At 37.7% G+C, this 21,164-nt stretch overlaps 1 protein-coding gene across 1 annotated transcript in view; it reads right to left on the reverse strand.

The window, feature by feature from the left end:
• The window catches only part of LOC142412572 (potassium voltage-gated channel subfamily KQT member 1-like), a 525,781-nt gene that overhangs the window by 202,289 nt on the left and 302,328 nt on the right, over window positions 1–21,164 (reverse strand). The window contains exons 13-15 of the mRNA XM_075508061.1: window positions 20,509–20,603; window positions 19,470–19,510; window positions 10,254–10,315 (exon numbers count right to left, since the gene is read on the reverse strand). Of these exons, the coding sequence (XP_075364176.1) occupies window positions 10,254–10,315; window positions 19,470–19,510; window positions 20,509–20,603 (198 nt within the window). The remainder of the gene's footprint in view (window positions 1–10,253; window positions 10,316–19,469; window positions 19,511–20,508; window positions 20,604–21,164) is intronic.

The following is a 21,164-nucleotide window of genomic DNA, read 5'->3' on the forward strand; positions in this document are numbered from 1 at the left end:
ACCTGTTAAACTTGCTCTACATGACATTGCTGTATGCTTCACCTCTTGAAAAAAACATTCCTTTTTATGTCAGTTATAGCCTCCTACTTTTGTTTTTCAGAAGAGAAAATATGACATAATTTTCAGTACTTCTAGTTGTCAGATTTTGAAAACACTGAGGCTCAAGACACTGCCATGTTCCATATGTGCACTTCAACTGTGGGCTGCAGGTTTCAGAAACAGACCTGCCAGTTCGGTACTTAATAATGCCCCTTAAACATGAGTAAAGCCTGCCAGCACATTTTAAGTGATTATTTCTTCATCTACATGCTACATGATACTACTAGAGAAGTGTGCTAGACCCACAGTAGAGACGGTGGGGTGCTGCAGTGACTAAACAACCTCCTGAGGTCCACTCAAGCTGAATTATCCTGTGATCCCTAGATATTTTATGGCACCACAACCATAGAATTGAGAACACTCGCGATGGCCTGATGCCACAGCAGAGAGTTTTCTTCACGGGCAGGGACAGGCATTTTAAGTTCAAAGAAAGGTTAACGGAGAGGTATTTAGGATCGCTTAGTCCAGAGAAGGGCATTGGACTCTCAAGAAAGCACTATTTGAGGCTGTGAGGAATACCTCTAGATGCTGAGTGATATACTTCTAGATAAGGATTTATACGTCTCTCTCTAGATAGTATCTACCTTATCGTAACTGAAGTAGCAAAGTATTGTTTTACAAAGGGGGCGACTACGTCTTCTTTGCATTTGCGCTGAGGTTCTCTGGCAGCGCACCCTGGGTTTCTGAAGCCAGATCTCAGTGCATGAGCCAACAGACTATGCTTCCTTTCTTTCAGTCTATTCACAGTCATAACCGTTCCACACAAAGCCATTTTAACCTGCAGAAAAAACACTTGCTGATAATGAAAAAAGCACAGTTCTTCTATTACAAGACCATGAATAAATCCCTGGATAAACTGCTTAGCGATTTAGTATTATTTAATCGTATTCTGATATTGCATAAAAATGCACTCGAGGATCAAGCTTGTAATAAACTAAGCACTATACCTGCATAATCAGAAGAGATCTGAGGTACGCTATAGCTCCTCACCTCCTCAGACACAGAAACCGGCCCCCTTCTCCTGGTCTTGAAGGACTGCAGTGTGTAACAGACACACTGACTAATGTATTTTACTAAAACACCCCAGAACACAGCACTGAAATCACAACCAAACTTCTAAACAAGAAAAATATTAATATAATTTATCAACATTATTTACTAGTAGGAAAAGTAATTACATTGTAGAAGTGAGTATGTATTACTGATCTGCTCACTATTTTCCTGCTACATAAAATGTAAAGCTATGTGTGGCAAATAACAACCTGGTGGTAAATATAGGGAGAAAAGAGTTTCTCAGTTTCCTGACATTTTCTGTCTCCCTCCCTTACCTCATAAGCCTTTATATGAAGTCCTTTAAATGAATTTACTGTTGAGTGAAAATTTTCTTCCCTAGGTACAGCCAACAAGTCAGGGCAGGTCGCCACAGTACTCCAGTGCATCTTGGTGGGTTTTTTCTTTTTTTCTTGTCTTTTACAGAGCTGTATCATCCAGTAACTTGCCTTGTACGGCAGTATTCTTCATACTGCTTATTATACATAATTCATTGCAAACACCCAGAGACTAGTTACAGCAATTTAGACTCAATCTATTCTTCTAGTCCATCTCTTAGCATCCAATAGTGGCTACCAGCAGCAACAGAATAGCTGCAGGACTAAACAGATGTTTGCTCTGATTCAGCATCGCAGTTCTTGCCTGAAACATAAATCCAATTGCTAGTCCGGTAACCATTTGAATCATATAAATCTGGGTTTTTCCAGTGTACTTCCCCTGATCAAGAGGAATTAGAGGTCAATATTACATGGCCAATATGGTCATGGTCAAATAATATTAAAACTGCCCTTTAAATTACTGATCTGAAAAATGTGGTAGGTGAAATAACCACAGTAATTCTGAAGTAAGGAGTACTAGAGGAAAATTACTCATTTTCCTATAGGAAAATTTCTCTGTGTTCTCTGTGAATTCTTCATGATGTTGGAATGTCTTTCATTCAGAAACAGAATGAAATAACAAAAATTTTAAACAAATGAATTAGAAATAAATCGGTTCAACTAAAATGCTCAGAGAAATCCGAGTATTTCACCCCAATTCTGATTTTCAGAAAGTCGCTCTGAAGTGGAAAATTGGAAATACTTTCTTTCAATATATGATTTAAAATACAATTCCATAGAATGTGACACCTTTTCAAAAAATGTTCTATTGGAAACAAATTTTCATTTTCAGATGGAGAAACATTCCAAAGGGAAATTCTCAACCTGTCTGTAGGGAGGACAGCACTTGCAGCATACAGCCATAACCAATTAAGAACAGCTATAAAATCTATTTTTGAAATAGCTTTCTAAATTAAATTAACATCAGCAACAATTGGAGGTCATAAAACCTGTTCAAATGAAATTTATTTCCATCAGAAAATAACAATTTTTAAAAAGCTGTTTGTAAGAAAAGACAGGTTTAATGAATTTATAATTTTTAATTTTTCTTTTATTTGAACAGGATAGAATAATTGTTGAAATACTCCATTTTCACATACCTAAATGAATCCATTGTGTTTTGAGGACCAGGATGACCAATCATTTAGAACTTAAATTAATTTAGAAAGATCTACTGAAAATTATAAAAGGCAGAACCAAAATATTTATAGCCAATCTGATTTCTGTTATCCTTTGGAAGTTCGGGTCAAAGCTCTTTGTGGGACAATTTGACATTTTATCAAAAAAAAAAAAAAGGTCAAGGTCTCCAAAATACTCTTAAGGTAAAAATATATTTTTTCACCCAGCAATAGTAAATAAATTGCTTCATTGCTTCATAAGCGACAGAACTAACAGAGCTTTGTTTCCTATACATTTGTGGCCGGACTCTCTGGCACCTGAGAAGAGCCATGCTCACACTGCAGTCTTTTCTTCTTGGAGCAGGGGGATTAACAGAGTGTCTGTCTGCTACCCAGGCACTTATTTTCTCTAAAACTTACAGGAAATCAACATCTCTAAGCTCATGACCCCTTTCTCAATTTCAGTTAAAACCAATTGCGATGCTTAGAAGGTTTTGGTGGAGAACAGGAAGAGACGGACAGGCTCCCTCAACCTCAGCCTTTGTGGTCAACGCTGCTATTTCCAGGACCTTTTCCCTGCAGGTTAAGCAGCCCGGGCACATCAATATGGATTAGATTTCCAACATCGTAACAACCTGTGAAAGATTCCCTTTCCCAGAGGCTCTGTTATTTACCAGCAGCCCTAAATCACTTTACTGTTTCTATCTTCCTTGGTATTCACAGTTAATCTGTGTGCTCTCCTCAAGGAGCGTTTAGTGTAGAGTAGACATCTTCTGCAAGCGACCCTCCATGTTTCTCATTAAACATAAGGTAGCTGCAAACTGATTTCAGGCTGCTATGCAGCATATGGCTGTGAGCCCCTGCCTCCCCCTGCCCCAGCATGCTCCAAGGTGTCATGGGCAGCGTTTCCTGGGTGGTTTTGCTTCCACCAGAAGAGTTTCAGCCAAGAGAGCAGAAAAGCAACTAGATTGCACCAATTGCCTAATCACAGCAATCCTAGAGACGGCTATAAATGAGATCAAACTATTCAAGCTGGATCCTAATCAACAGTCAGTGCAATCACTGGGGAGCAGACACTGCCATCTGCACGCTCATTTATTGGGCTTTGGAATTATTTAACGTTTGATTTATGGTGGTGAATTGCATCCTGGCAAACATTCACTATGCGAAACTCTTTGCTCCCTCACCCATTAAAAATCAGGGTCTGATCCATGTGAAAGCCTCCTGCTGAGTTCACTATGTTTTGGATCAGGCCTCTGGGTCTCAAGACTTGCAGATAATACTCCATTTCTGTCCAATTTTCTTGCTCAAATTTAGAAGAAGCTCAAGTGTTTTCCATCAACATTTTTATGTTTACTTTTGGGAGAATCTTCACAGTGGGTCAGGTTACTGTGATATAGAAAGGATGACCCACACTGACATATAAATTTTTCAAAAAATCTCAGCCTGAGGCAGACATCTGCCTTGGAGAATTTCAGCCCAGATGGCTAAAGTTTGGCAAAGATGTAAGCAACTGAAAATAGAGCTCTATAATGGAAAGTGGTATTCAACCTTAATAATAGGAGGGCGCTACCAAGTACCACATATGATGAGGCTCCATAACAAGAACCATAAGGGAAGAATTCAGGCAGGATTCTTTCAGATATGCTTCAGAATATATGATCTATCTCTTCTTTCCTTTTGCTTGAAAGGTGTAACAGAGTTAGCTCTTATTTTTGTCTGATCCTTCGGACATTACCATCACAACCAGGCAGCTCAAAACCAGCCTTTCCCTCTCAACCGTATTAAACAAGGTTTATCTGAGAAGCATAAAACCATCCCAGATAAGTCAAACGAAGTCCAGGCTGCAATAGTTCCTCTGTGCATTGGGAAGTCAGCTAGCAAAGTAGGAAACCTGTGCAGCTGACATCTAAGCTGTTAAATCAGCATTACTTGGTTTTCAGATTAAAAACCCGTCTTGATGTTTCAGTACAAGAACGCACGCACAACTTCAGTTCTACGGAACCTTAAATCCCCAGCATACCACAAAGACTCACTTAGACATAATAGATGAAAACCATGATTTCACTCAGATTAATTCTGAACTTTTAGAGTTCCCATTTCTGCTTTCACCTCATCTCTGTCAGTTCGCTCCTGTTGAGCAGGATGTGAAGACATGAGCTGGAATCTTGTTTAAAGCCATGTAAGAAATTTGCTGCAATTTACACCTGCGTAAATCCCGAGTAACTCCAATGGCATAAATGGAAGCACAATCTGGCTTGAAGCATCAGGCTTTTTTTTTTTTTTTTTAAATTAGGCAACAGCTTAAACATAAAAATATAATGACTTCATGGATATGGTGCAAAATCAATGGATTTGTGCTGGACTGCTCTGGAGTAAATGAGATCAGGCTTTGACTGTGCTTACTGGCATCCTGTTCCAAATATACATTCATAGCATCTTTCCCCATGAACCTCCTGTCCATCTCCTTGAACTGAACATGGCATGCTCCAAGAACACATACAACAAGCAATACACCTTCTTCACAAGAGATATACTAGTAACTGCAAGTCACATTAGCTATGTTAATTATTGACTCACACACATTTGTGTTGAGAATAGATACTCCAAAAATCAGCAGTGTTCATGCATGTTTGCAAAATATGGAGGGCCAGGATGAAACGTATTTTCTAGTTACAAGAAAGAATGGCAGTGCAACTCGGACAGCTACTTTTAAGAACTATCAGCCTGTTTTAGTAGCTAAGAAAATCCACATAACGCCCCTTTGCAAAAAGGCTTCTGAAAAGCTTTATATTGTGGAATGACTCAAACTTTAAGAAAGTGGGGGCAAACAACCCACAAACACCTTAGTGCCAAAATATGTTTTTGTTAACAAAAGCATCTGTTGGGCTTATTTCAGACATATTCTTGAAACCTCAAAAATATGCAGCACGCTCATTTTGCATCTGACTCATTGTGCACCAATTTTCAGCTTTTTCCCTTGGTTGTTTTTTTTTTTTTTTAATGCAGTTCAATTATGCCCATCACCCCACCCACAAATTAGGGGTTTATAATGGAAATTCTGACAAGGCCTTCACTATGGTGGTGCTTGCAGGCACTGTCATGATAAATAATTTACTATTTAATGACTCCTGATGTAATCACAGCAGGAGTCAGATTCACTAACATTCATCTCTCCATTGTTAGCCAGGAGGAATAAGATGATAGGGAAATACCACTCTTCTCTGAGCCCATCTTTTTAGCTCCCAACTTTAAAACGAGTGTTTAAATTGGTAAAGAGAGAGTTTACCACCACAATCCAACCTCTACATTTGTTTATGTTGGACAACACTTTTGTTCTGGCTCGCATTACTCAGATGGATAAAGCTCAGAAGGGTTCTGCTTTACTGCCCTGTTTTCTCTTAGTGTTTCTGCATTTTTTAAATGCTACCAAATGGTTGCTTTTGGCTCCCAGCATTATCACATGTTGTCTATAAGTATGGAAATAGTTATGGTAATATGGACGTAAATCATAACTGTAAATACCACATAAAGAAGACTGCCATATAATTATAAAAATACCTAATAGATTTCTTTTTCAAAGACAACACAGCTGTCCCTTCTAACCTTTCATTTGTAGATTCTTTTCTCTCCTGTTTTTATTTATAGGTTGCCGTGCAGTTTGACATAGCACACCACGATTTTTGTTTCTAATTTTGAAAAGAAAAGAAAAAGAAAGAATACTCATTTCATCATAAAGAAGCATTAGTTTACAATTTTGAAAAGAAACTAACGCCAGCTCTAGAACATCATCTTGGAACCAATCTCCCCCTTAATACATTTCAAAAGAATCTGTCAATGGCTACATACCACAATTTAAAATTAAACCCTGCCATCGAACTAAAGAAAGGGTCGGCCAAATGGCATACATCACGTGTTGGGAAAGAAGCCCCATTCTTTCCCTAAACATCTCAGTGTTTTTATGAAAAGAACCACACTAGGTTATTACGCTGACCACAACAAAATAAGATTTTTGTACCCTACTCAAGGAAAAGCAGGTTGAAAAGTGTTATGGGTAAACTTACACTATGCAACATGCCATGTTAATGAAAGGAGTAAAGTCTTACGCAGCACTGATGTTGCCAAAAAGGGTTTTACATATTGTCTGGAAACTGCCACCATGCATTTTATCCCTTTCTAGTCATCTTTGCAATGCTTAAAAGCAAAGTGATAGAAGTGTATTTCAACTCTGCTTTATGCTGGACTCGTATGGTGCTTCATCTTACACAAACTTGTTCTCACCTCTTCCTTGTTACCTTAAACTTGCATACGGAGCCCGTATGGTCACAAAAGAGAGGCTGCAGACAACGCTGCTCATGCCACATGAATGGAAGGCTGTTATCTTTGAATCTTTGAAACATTTTTGCCTCAAAGCTTTTATCTATCACTAAGCAACCACTTTCAGAGATCTGTGCCTATGCCCTTCTACACAGCAAACCCCACATTTTAACTCAAATAGTAGCAAACCTCTCAAGGGAATGAAGTTCATCTTAACCATCAGAAATGTACGCTTCTCTCTCTCGCTCTCTCAAAATTTATAAAAAGAGTGATTATGGCTTTATGCAGAACAATGCACAGCTCTGAATGGGTGAATTACATTCTGATTCCCTTTTGGAGAAACAACTAAAACAAATGAACTGGAAAATGCTGGTGGGAAAGATCAGTCTGGGCTAGAGGTGTACTAATAGCTTATTGATACAGATTTTTAAGCAGACAAAATGTTCAAATCCTCACTGCATTTTTATCAGTCTACACCAACTGGCCTTTGTCCAAAAATGTGTCATTTTATCAGATGTGTCACTTGGCTGGGAGGCTGCCATGACTATACTGGGTGACTGAATGTTAAAATAATTTCTCCGGGGGAAAGAGGCTGATCCCAAAGGTTTTCTAGTTCCAAGGGGGAGATCATTTTTCACCACCAGCTGGAGCCTGATGTCAGACATGCCCTTGCTTCATTTATTCTCCTCAGAGGTTGAAACCCAGCTTGTCCTTCCTGATTCCAATATTGTTTCACATTTGGGCACATAGCAGCTACTACACAGTGAACTATTAAAGCAGGAGAGCCCATGAGACATGGGAAAATAGCTTAGGGGAAGCTGTTTGACAGCAGGATGCAGTCGTTTCTATTGTCCCATTAAAATAGAGATATCTGGGAAGCTTACCTTTGTTTTCACTATGTAAACATATGTATTTTAGCCTAATGTGCCAAAAATATGCAAATACAAAAAAAACCCCGAACCCCAAACCCACACCACCAAACCCCGGAACAAACCAACAGAAGAAATGTTTGCCCTTTTTGTGTATTGTATCTACTTTCTTAGCAGGAATATGAGAATGAAGCCCCGTACACCTAAAAGAAGGTTAATTTGTACTGAAAGAACAAATACCCTGGGTTCCGTCAGACTCTGGCGTTTTATTTTAGATTTGTAGTTCGGTCTGAGAACAAAGAGGAAGCTGCAATAATTGAATGTCTTTTATAGAATCATCTTATGAAAATATCTTGAAATATTTTTATTCCCTTCTATTTGTTTTCTCCAGAACAATAAGCAGAGAGATAGACATCACAGGTTCCCATACAATGCCATACGTGCGGTCAGTTAAAGCACTACAGTTTAATTCTTCAAACAAAATAGCAGCTAGGTCTTGCCCACACTAATGGTTTGAGCTTGCACCAACTATATTTAGATCATGCTTAAGTGAAGTTAAGATGGCTATACCATTGGGGTTTTTTTTAACTTGCATGACTGTTGTTCCGAGAACGTTGTTGTGAATCCCTGCTACAGACTGTTTACCACATGCTTACAATAGACGTTTAACATGAGAAGGTGAAAACATGTGGCTTCATCATCTCTAAGCATTTACATCGAGGCAGTATTGACGAAAATGATAAACTTTCCGAATAAGCTAGAGTTCAGTTTTTTAGCAGCTTAAAACTGTAAAGGCAGAGAATAAGCAGATATCTGCAACAGAGATCATTCACTGCAGCATTTACTGCATACACTGGCATCTCCTTTAACGTTCCTATTCTTACACCAAAATACCTCTGCACTACTCTAATTAAGGCTTTGAAATAAAAAGTTATCAAATCCACAGCATATTGTGCTAAAGCTGGACCAATGCCAGACACATTAATAACTTTCTGACCTCTCTTCTTCATAAATATGGAGCAGTCAGGAGACCATGAACAACTGCTTCCAGAAGTATTTGCAATACTAGCAATATTTCTCACACAAAGTAATCTAACTGTTATCACAGATACTTTTATTGCTAAATTTTCAAATCTGTATTGTGGGTTTCTCTATATATGCATATTCAAGAAATCTGAATGAACTAGTGGTGTGAATTTACAGAATATACAGAGGCTAGAGAGCAATATATCTCTTTTGAAGTGAATTAAGGTAATCTGAATGAAAGCCATTTCCACTTTGAATGAGTGTGTCCGCACAAGGGACCAATCCACTTTAAAAGTCAACTCAGATAATTTGCCTTTATCTGTGAAGCTGATTCTCTGACACTGTCCAAGAAAGCTAAAAGTCAAAGAAAATCTGTCCTTTGACATCGCAGCGTCACATATTTCCAATGTTGTCCTAGCAATGATCATTAGATATTAGGCAAGAGAGGGAGGAATTGTATTTGTTTAATTTAAATTTCTGCTTTTTGGCAAGATGCACAGTTCTTCTGAAGAATAATGAAAAGTTTCCTTCCTCTTTCCTTCTTGCCTCACTTCCCCAGAAAAAAGTGAAAAGAAAATTTGCATAACAAATTTGAGTAAGACAAGGATACAAATAGGCAATGGATATGTTAAATTCAAATGGACTTTTGTCTTAGCTGTTACGTCATACCACATACCAAAGCTACCACGCTGCTACTGTCCACAGAAAGCACACTGTTCTAGGGCCACCAGTTTTTAGGGGTAGGTAAGAGATCTGACCAAAAAGCTATTAGAGAAATAGATTCCTAGTTTTAAGCAAACTTGTATTTTTGTTATCACTTGAGTGGGAAAAGCTCTTGAGGATGTTTGGAATAGGTCTAAAACAATAGAGCCTCACTGAGCCTTGGCCTTTAGGCATACTTCTAAGTAACTCTAATTAATAACAAAGATGAACATATTCTTGGAGAGAAGACAGTGGGGGAGGGGCAGAATTGATGCAAAGATAACTGCACAGGGAAAAAATGCAGTAAACATTAAAGAACCTCAAGATTATTAGCTGAGATATCAACTGTTGCTATTTATAAAGACTCCTGATACTAGCCTTTCTGTTTAACTCATTAATTCTTGTATGACAAACACCTTGTCAGTTCACAGTACTTACCTACAAGATGTGTGATTTGGCTTCAACACGGAAGTAGTCCCTTTTAAAATCAAGAACCAAATCCGTACGGCAGGTAAATGGTTAATGCTGAACAACATGCACATGATACTTCATCAACTCCCTTACAAAAATTAGGATATTATTCTTTATTATGGTGCCCTGTAATTCTAAAGTAAATCATGCCAAGATACTATCTTACACGTCTGTAGATCAGATATCATTACTCAGAAAAAAAAAAAAAGCTTTCATGCACTTACCTTGTCCTCTAGCCGGATCAGTCTGGCTCCTACAGTATAGTATCCTTTGTCTACCCCTTTTTCTAAATAAAGAAGAATAAAAATGGGACATTCATTACGTAGTGAATAAACTCAAACTAAGAATTATATCTATGGCATTTAAAGCAAAAAAGAAGCTGGTAATAGGAGGGTAGTATAAATAACATGAAGATAACAAGAAAGAATTTCTTCATGGTGTACAGAAGTGAAAGAGGGTAGTTGGAGGGAAGGGAATTAGTTTGTCTAACTGACAAGATTAAGTTAGTCTAAAGGGCAACCTGGAGAGAAGGGAATTAGTTTGTCTAACTGACGATTAAGTTAGTCTAAAGGGCAACCTGGACCTTGGTAGAGGTAGTTTGTGGATGTGAAGGTACCACTACCTCAGACTCTGAGGTACCACTGAGGTAGGTCTGAGGTACCACTACCTCAGACTCTAGATAGTGTCTGAGGTAACGTGATACCTTGTTTAATTATCTCAATTAACTGCATATAGTTAGATGGAACAGGCATGCTCCCTAGGCATACCACCCATTTTGAATATCACTGACATGAGCAATGTACACTTTCTATACATAAAGAAATCAGAATAATTTTCAACTGAGGTTGTAGATGTAGGAGGCAGCACTATCCAGGGCTTTAAGGGCTGGAGTGGTGGAGACCTATCTCCTCTCTGCAAATGAGTGACCCTGGGAAAAGTCCTTGCATCTCCATCCTCATTTTCTGTCCTAGACTTCATGAGACCCAGTTATTAAAGCCCAGTTATGCAATTTATTTCACTCGCACACTTGCAAATGGTGGGACTGGGAGCCAAGATTGAACACTCTGTGAAGTGGGGTCTATTCTTTGTGTTTACGTGGCCAATTGCAAAGGAATGCCATAGTTTGGAGGTGGTATTTCACAGGGAATGAAGCATAAAACCACACATATTCTGAGCTGGGAGAAAATATTCACAAGAAAAAAACCCGCCCCCAATACTAAAGTAACTTAGAAACCTCTGTCAATGGAAGTGGGACACATTTTTCTCTACTAAACTATATTTCCAATATTGGGCTGGAGTAATTACTCCTTATTTGTTCTATAAATTATTCCACTTTTCTGAGTGGTTGAGCTTTAGTTTTTAAAGCTACTTAAGTCCATTTTGCTTAGGGCATGAGCACAATGTGAAGGGCTTACTGGAAGGCAGGCTGAGATGTGAATTTACAGTGCATCAGCATCCACCATAACTGCCTGTATGTGTGCTCATTCTGCAGGGAACTCACATTCTTGCATTTCTCAGTGAATGGTACTTGCTTTACCATTACCATTAGCAGTGTATACGTTTGCTAATGTGATATGTTTAGTGATACATTTGCACCAAAGTTCATCTCAAGGTAACTTGTACTGTATGCACCACAACCTTAGAGGAAGACTTTAGCGAAAAGCAATGCTGGCAGGAGTACTCTTCCTGCTCTCCTTCTCCTCTACAGACCACCTAAAATATTAAAAAGGTCATAGACTCTTGGCACCTCTGTGCAGGCACTAGAAAGGAGAAGTGTTTCATCAGAGAACCTGCAGGAGTAAATACCATAAGGAGAGAAAATTCAAAGATTGTTCAAGGACACTGTGTGGGGACAGAAAATAAATGACACAGCTTGGCTCATACATGTGTGCTGTTCATCATTCATTAGTTCACAACCACAGAAACATCTTCAAATACAAGTGGCTGAGGCTCAAGTTTATCTATGTATTCATCTCTGCCTAAAATGAAATAATTGACTCTGCAGTCTACTTTCTAGTTAGTAAATCTGTAGACACTTATCATCTTTCAAAGTATATACCAGAAAAAACATGCCTGTATGAGATTTCTAAATTGGGATGTGATTTGAACGGCAGTGGGTAGGTACAGTTTTTGTTTAGGTCTAAAACCAAAAAGCCCCTCAAACCTTAAGAAATATTCCAATAGCTTATTTTTTTTTTAAAAAAAGAATAATTTCCTCACCAGCTCTAGTTACATCCTTCATATAATCACCAAACTATCCCAAAACAACCAAACCAAGTTAATAATGTTTCCTATTTTAGTTATTCTCGAATGTGGTGTGGAACAGAAAAGAAGAAAATAGGAAGCAGATAAGCAGTAAGAAGCTATTTTGTGGCATGTGGCGCTCCTATCAGATGAAGTGAAAAGAATGATATACATATAGCTGTGTCATGTCCACCCCTTTATTGGCAGGCAGGCTGTATAAGTCACAAAAGGCTGCGGTCTTTCCCATTTCTTATTAGTCTCCATTTAAATCAGCATTCAGCTCTAATTTACAAGCATTTTCCTCTAATAAAGACTATCTTTGAAAGTAAATGGGGTGTGTATACAATGTGCAGAGCATTGTGGTAAGAAGGGTGGGCAGAAGTTCAGATAACATTGCTCTAGTACATTTGATTTCTATCTCATGTTTATGCTTTCTCTCTTGAGTCTTTTCAAGATATATGATTTTAGACTTCCTACATTAGATTATTTGCTTTTACATAGTTGGAAAGATTACATGGCTAACCATAAATCTGAAATGTCTTAATTTTTACATTCTTCGCTTTGTAATCCAAAATAGCTTTCTTTTAGCATTGAGTTTTGTCTGTTCTTTGTGTTGGTCTGCAATAAAACACATAGACCAGCTAAGCAATCCAGTAACTGTGTACATATATGTGAAAGGCATGGACACAAAGGAAACATGCACGATCACCATGAAAGGAGGCACAATTATTTATAACTGGATGAAAATATATATGGACAAATTTTAGCTCAGAAGAAAAAAAAGTATCTTGAAACAAGCTTGTAACGCATGGTTGGTATGATACAAACCCATCATTTTATACACTTAGACTTGAATCAGATAAAACACTAGTATATAAGCAATAGGCATTATACTTCAGGAGACTGAATAGTTCTTGGGTCATCTAGTCCATTTCTCATCCTTATTAATATATATATATCTCTCTTCCCTGAAAGTCTTTGCTTCCTGAGTATACATACTATACTACTTTCAAAACAACATGATCCTGTATTTATTTCCTAGTATTTTCACAAAGATGGCCCATCTCTTTTTCTAGTGAACAAGACATGCCTCTTGTAAAAAAAATTAAAAATTTTTAGGTATTCCCCACACCAGTTGAGAAAACAAGAAAGGCCATCCCCAACTCTTTCCCCAAATGGAAGCACATGATATAAATGACATATTACTAGTTATTCAAGTTTGTTTTCTTTTACACCATCTGAAATGAGTAAGAGGAAAAGAGCAAATCAAATAAGGGACAGCGCCATGATCTTAGTTTTTTACTCAATTAGTGTGCTCGATCTCGTCAGAATATACCAAACTTTTGCGAAAATAGATTTTTTTTCTTTTGTTAGAAAAAACTTATGGGGAGCATTAGGACAGTGAATGAATTGCAGACAGATGGTCTGAAAATGATAAAAGCTGGAAATGATCTACTCTCCTTTTACAGAGTAAGAGTGTTTCCTTGATTTTTACTTTTCTGGTGTATACAGGTAGAAGGGAGCTAACTCAAAAAATTTAAAATTTATCTGAAAGCCATCAATTATTTTGAGCAAGAAATGAGGAATTTGAGCATTGTGACATCTAGAATACTCCAGATTGCTAAAGATATCTCAAAACCTTGGCAAATTATATCAAGTTCAGTACTGGGACTACAGAAAGCAGGATAGCGCAAGAGATACCACTACCTTCTTTTGTCTAACTCAATGCAACTACAGCCTTCTGGATCTGTATTTGTTCCAGTTCTGTAAAAGCTCTATGTAGGGAAAACTGTGATGAGCATATGGCAAGATCTAGATTCTTAGGTTTATAAACCAGGTGTGCTTCTGAAAATGCAACTCAGTATTGCCCTTTTAAACCCTGGATGCGTAAAATAGCAAATAACAAAGTTGCATTAGGCATCATGACTTACGACTTGAGTCTCTTTTCTTGTCAGGCAGAGCCTTTTACAACTGATAGGCAGAAGAAATTAAAAACAGGTAAGACATAGTCCTAGATCAGGCATTTGTGATTTCCTTGGACAGTCTAAAGAAAATTAAAAAACTACCAAAATATTTTAGTTTAGAAGGCTGTACTGCAACACAGAAAACTTTGTGATAAAGGTAACTGTTCCATGACGAAGGTTCAACAGTATACACTGAAAGCAGAAATTCCTAGCTTTCTCAAGTTGCAAAAATCTAGCTGCAGTGAGTAACTTGCCAGGTTAAAGATACACAATCACCTTTCAACAAATAAAATAGCCCTAAACAAAAGGTCCATCTGACTACCTGCTTCATTTATCCAGCCTCTGAGATGGCACAATTTGCTCAAGTGGCTCATGAGGAACAATATAATCAATTTATTAGAGAAGTCATATACACTGAATCTGGTATGAACTACATCACACTTCTGCCCTTCCTCCAGAAGGTGCTGATGGCAGGATTTAGGGTGCTGATGGAACTAAATCCTGCTGATGGCAGGATTTATCTATCATTATACTATGTGTAAAACATAGTTATTATATACCATGTTTATAATATACCAAGTTAATATACCAAATTCAAAATCAAATGCAAGCTTCTTTATTAGCTTTTTATTAAGAATGCAATTCAACACTGTTTGGAGGACCTGGATGAACAGTAAATTAGCCGCAGTTTCCAAGCCCTTGAAGTGGGATATATGTGATATTTCTGCTGGCTCTTTGCGTTGAGGTAGATCAAACCCAGTAATGAACTTTCAGAGACAAGACTGTGAACACCTGACACCTACAGAAAATGTCATAAGTGGTTTTATTTTTGACCAAGTTCCCATGGATTTTGTCTCCAGGAGGGGTGGAATAAATCAGTTCCTGCAGAAATATGGGTATCTCTAATTTCAAATATTAATTGACTTAAAAAGATAAAAATTAAACTAAGTATGTTTATTATGTTTTAAAAGATATTGTGACCCAATTTCTTCTTAACAGCTGGGAAGGAAAGAGCATCAGAAAGCTTAGGTGGCATTTAATGGGAAAACAAATCAAACAATGGAACTGTCAAAATTTTACAAGAAAGCCTTTTTCTCCAGGGATTCCCCCCTGTGTTATGCAGACCCAAGAGGTTCAGATGAACTGCAGATAAACATCAGCCTTTTGCATACTTCTCTGAACCCAAACACTGGGTCTTTTGTTTTACCTTGGTATTATTCTTCACCTTTGCCCCTGAAAAGCTATAGTAAGTCTAAAAAATTGCATTCAAAAGCAATTAACTCCATCATGTGTAGTGAAGGTCAAGTATTACACTCTTCTTATTTGTATCATTACATAAGTGTCTGCTTTGTTAATTCAAGAAATGTTATTAACATGTGCTTTGCCTCTATATCAACACTTTCAATTATTAAGGGGTTTGTTTACTATTACAGGAATCTTTATTTCATCTTACAAAATTGCATTACCTGGAACACTGAGACGGGCTTTCAATGAAACTAAGACAGTCTTCTGGGTATACTCATAAAAACGGGATTCAAGTCTTTGGAAAATTTATTCGTTATCTTAATGTTTTTAAATCCACTGCCAGTACTAGGAGTTTCAACAAAAGCTAGTAGATGCCAAGACCAAAACAAGCAATAAGGGAGGATTCCTCACAATATGTGTATGCAAAACAAATCATGAAATTTCTTGTCACATAATATCGCAGATGTTAAAAGTTTACAGGGGAAACTAGCCAAGCTTGTTGAGGACAAACCAGTTACGACTACTAAATACACAGAAACCATGTCAGGAAGTCTCTGATCTGCAAATGGCTGAAAGCTTACAGGAAGGTGAAAGGCTTATGCATGCCCTTTTTTTATACATTTCCCAAAGCACCTTGCTTTTGGCTCCATCAGAGTCAGGACTAGTCTGACCCAGCACGGCTTTTATTCTGTTCTTGTATCCTTATCTTGTTTTAACACAGCTTTTAGTGCTATTTGTCTTTGAGAAACTAAGTTGAAAAATAACAATAATTGCTTCCAGTGAATTCAGATTCTGGATCTTTTATGACATCATTCACTTTTGAAAGGTAATAATACTACAGACACACTGCAATTACTTCATATAATATTATCGAAGTTGACAACAGGGTTTCAGTAACAGCCTGATCCAAAACCCACTGAGGTCACTGGAAAGACTCCCATTCATTTCAACAGGCTTGGAATCAGAACTTAAGATTCTTTGAATGGGAGTATAATAAAACAGGGAAAAAAAGGAGCTGGAAAGGAAAATTCTTCTGTTTTTCTCCTTGGCGGTTTAATTTTCTTTGCATTGTCATTTCTCTTTTGCTTGCCATCAATACAAAAATAACACAGTCTGGAGGAAACATCCATATTGTTTACAAATGAGGTTTTTAGCAATGCCTTTGAACTGGAAACATATCACATTGAAAATACATTTTCAATGTAGCATAAGCCATCCATTCTGAGGAAAACTCAGGAAGAACTCTTTTTTCAGAGGAGAAGGACAGTGCAGTTTCCACCCAAAACAGACCAATACTATAACCATTCATCACTGTTCATCACTTGGTTATTGGTGGGTTGGATAATACTGGGACTAATCATAAACTAAATCTAGTTTTAGTTCTGCAGACCATTTATCTGGAACCACTTATTTTATTTTTGGATTTGTGGAGGGTTTAGATAAAATAACTACTAGATCAAATAACTTTTGGTTTTGGTCTTGCAAACCCATAACTGAGCTTACCAGGTTTTGCATCCCTAACAACCATTTTACCTTTCTCAGTCAGTATTTATTCAGTCCATTTGAGGGCAGAGCCATATGTCTGCAAGAGGTATGACTTTGTAGAGTGGGCATGCTGTGGAGGCAGACATCATTCTTAGCAGGGCCACCATGCTTTTGCATCTAAGAGAGCTGTCTCAAAGCAGCTATTCAGCAGTAATGTTGCAAGAAAAGACTAACAAGGGAAGCTGGTTGCATGGGCATGTATGCCACAATCTTCTCCAGTGCACAGATTATGGTTTTCCCAAATATCTGAAGTCCTATGATGCTCTCCACAGTTAAGACTATCCATCATGAATTCTGAAGATGAGCCTAACCCAACTTATCTTACCTCTGGAAACCAGTGGGTTTTTTCCACATATTAAGTCAAAGGAATAATTTTTGATAAAAAATGATAATGAATGATAAAAAACATGTGGCAGATTTTTACTTGAACTTTTTTTTTTCCCCCTTAATCATCTGGGGCTGTATTTGCAGGCTCTCTCTCCAGGACGTGGTTGGTACAGCAAGTTGCTGTGTAACCTCAGGCCTACAGGTAGATCATTCACATTGCTTCTGTTGTCCAATGTTCTAGTGTAGGCTTTGCATATAAATTGCCCAGGACTAAATCAATCATGGACACAACCCTATGGCTCTTCCTCAGTACTTTAGACTCTTTTCAACACTTGAACACTTCGAACACTTGTTCAAATCCACAGGTGCACCTAAGATCCTCCCAGCTGCTATGACCCTTTTGACCCAAGACTTGGTGAGACTAAACTTCCTGAACATCTTCAGCTTCCCAAGCTTCCCAGAACATTATTTCACAATTAGCTTCTTCGCAGCCAACACTTCTAATTATTCCTCACCTCTGAAACAAGAAGCTGTTTCATAAAAAGTTCTTGAGCCTTTTTGAGCACAAATTACATTAATTTGGTAATGTTACATTTGAAATAAAATAATACATTCTTGGAGGTAAGCAAAGTCTTTCCATAAATTTCGCCTGCACATTGTGGACTGAATTCCCAGGCATAAATATTTATAAATGTATTCATGCTGATGGATTATTTTCCTGTGGTCCAAAACCAGCTCAGCTACAGGGAAAGAGGATTGTACTACTGAGTCTTCTGCAGCAATCAGATGTTTAAAATGTGTTTTGAGAGATGCTCCTCATTCTGATAGCATAAATCATTTTAACCACTGATAATATGGCATTTTTAAAGGCTCTAATAACTTTGGCACCCTCAGTTAAACTTATGACCATGAGTGCTCTAAGTCACTTGGGGATATGGGACTTCAGTTCCTAAGTCATTTTTGAGCTTGTAGGGACAGAGAATGAGACAGAGCTTCTGGAAATCTGAAGTCCTGTGATAAAAAATAAACACTTCTTTCAGTCCTTCCCATACAAGCACTCAGGTTTCTGATCTCCATGATTCCTACCACAAGGTTTTCCCAGAATCTCACCGCTGTGCTTGGCCAGGGACTTCCCTCCTGGCCATATATTTTCAGCCTAAATGTATTTATGGCCAGTTCACAAACATTTGTTCTTCTGCTTGCACTGTCCTTTCCCTTACGTATTTCTTTTGCCTCCCAGGTAATTACTCCCCTTGCAGAATTAACAGACAACCCTTCCCAGCCCTTTGTTTTGCTAGGTTAAAAAGAGCAAACTTCTGTTTCCCTCTAATAGAATAGGTTTTCCTTTTCCCTAGTCATCCTAGTATTTCTTCCCTATTTTTGTTGCAGTTAGTCTTTCCTAAAGATGTGGAATCGAATTTTTGCACAATATGCCACATAAGGCCTTACCTGAGTCGTGTCCAAAGACATGTATACTTCCCTGTATGTCTTGAAAATCTCTCTCCTGATCCTAGGATCAGACTAATTTTGTTCATGGATATATTACAGCATTTTCTTACATTCAGTTGGTATTTGCTTACAGTTAACTAGCAGACCAGGCCTTTCTTTTTCTCAGACATGCCAGACTGTTCACCACTATTAGCATGTAGGAGATTTTTTTTATTAGTTTCCCTGTACCTGATCTTGCATTTTTTATTATTGAATTTCATACCACTTCTATCACTCTAGCTTTCAAGGCTACCCCAGTTCTCCCTGCATGATACCCTTGATCTTCCTTTGAGCTTTCCAAAACTGAAATCCATAGGTTGTTCAGAAAGGACAAAATCTTTTTAAGTGGAACCATCATATATTCTAACTCCAGCAATATGTTTCCAGCAATATGTTTCCAACTCATCGTGCACTGATACACATTTTTAACATTTATTCTTAACTTCCATTTACTCCACTACCACCTGAATGTAAGGTATTTATCTTTCCCCAGTCATTCCAAGGCTTATTAACAGAATTATATATCAATGCATAATTGGCTGGATTACAAATCCATATTACTGTAGCCATGGGTATTTTCACAAAGTTACGAAGCTAATCATTTTTCATAAAATGCACTCACTATACCTGGGATGAAAAGGCCTGGCTTTCCCAAGGAATGGTCCAATCTGAAAAGCAAACAGAGAATTACCAGCAGTGCAATTACCAAGCAACTTAAACTCTGTTGCTAGGAAAAGCATAGGAGCATAATTTACATGAGAATTTACAGTATCTTTAAACCTAAAACAAAGCAAGTAAAAACATGAGAATACCATGATATTCTGCACATACAGTCAGCATTTTAGTTCTTGAGAGTTTTTTTCCAAAACCAAATCGTGTTATTATTGTTATTTTCATTAGTATTAATATTTTACTTCTTAGACTTTCATGTTGTAACTAAAACACAGTTATCCTGTGTCATATGTAATCTAATAACAAAGACTATACTAACAGAATGGCTTCTTAATAACATTTGCAACTATTCCTTGAATCTCATGCAGGTGGATTTAATATCTATATATGTTGACACAGTAGATTACATTAAATAGGATTTTTTTTTTTTCCATTTCATTTAAGGGCCAGAGGAGTTCAGTCTGGTGTCCCAGTCCACAGTGTTAATTTGTAAAGAGAAAAGCACTTTGTGCTGAAACAGAAGAGAATAGTTTTTGTGGCAAAATATTTCAGCTGCGATCCCCAAACTCGGAGAAAGCATGTGCATGGAGGAATGTGGGAAAGGAAAAGTTCCAGATAGAGAGGGGACCACAAGCGAACTAGATTTCTTTCAGTTGTGGAGAACCACAGAGAGGGGACAGAAAGGTAAATCATTATTTGAAAAGTTTTCCTTTTCTAAGAAGAGGGCAGAAAAGCTCACTTCATACTATAAACTTCACAGCATGCACCGTAATTTCTTTTAATTTCACTTGGAGAAGGAGGAGAGAAGGATAAAGGATAATTGTAAACTTGGTCATAAAAAGGGTTAAAAATGACTTCAAGTTAAATCCTCTAGATATTGTGCTCCCTGTTGTGCTTGCAATTTTGGACAATTACTGTTCATTAAGTACACATCTCTCCTAAAGCCAGCTGGCACCAGAGAAATCAAATATTTCATGAGGTAGACAGGGCCTACCTTCTTTGAAGTTCTTTTATCCGAACCATCATATTGAGGTGTCCTTGTGAGTACTGTTCAATCACATCGCGTACGTCATACGGTTTCCGAGCTTGCTGTGAAAGAAGTCGTACATGACATTGAAAGGTAAGTATAGTTTAAACTTGATTTTTATTTCAGACAGGCCTTCATTCTATTTTTTATCTTCCAGAGGTTATTTGCTTGCCATTTTGCAACAGTTGTTGCAATGAATAAAAAATATGTAGGCATTGTAGGAGTGCATATTTATTGTGGAGATGGAGCCAAATGATTCCCATTACTGTCAGTTAGACTCATGTCTTCATGTTACTTCATACTGAGCAAAATATTAGACCTTCACAGCGTATTTAAAAGACACAAAACCAAGATATATAATTTATCTAAGACTATCATGTGCGATATCTCTTGGCTCATTCCAAAACCACATGTTAATCATAATGTCAGAGGATGGAACCACAGAGATAGGCCCAATTCATGACACTTGGACCCAGAATCAAATGCCTCTAAAGACTAAAGATGTCTGGTGACAGAAATATTATTGCTTAAGTAACTGGGAGGACAAATGCTTTGCATAAGTCTGACGACTGCTGCACGAAGATTTTGTTTGCGCTTCCTTGTCTGTAATGATACCTACGAGG

Source organism: Mycteria americana, chromosome 1 (assembly GCF_035582795.1).
Source record: "Mycteria americana isolate JAX WOST 10 ecotype Jacksonville Zoo and Gardens chromosome 1, USCA_MyAme_1.0, whole genome shotgun sequence".
In the NCBI taxonomy this organism is placed as follows: domain Eukaryota; kingdom Metazoa; phylum Chordata; class Aves; order Ciconiiformes; family Ciconiidae; genus Mycteria; species Mycteria americana.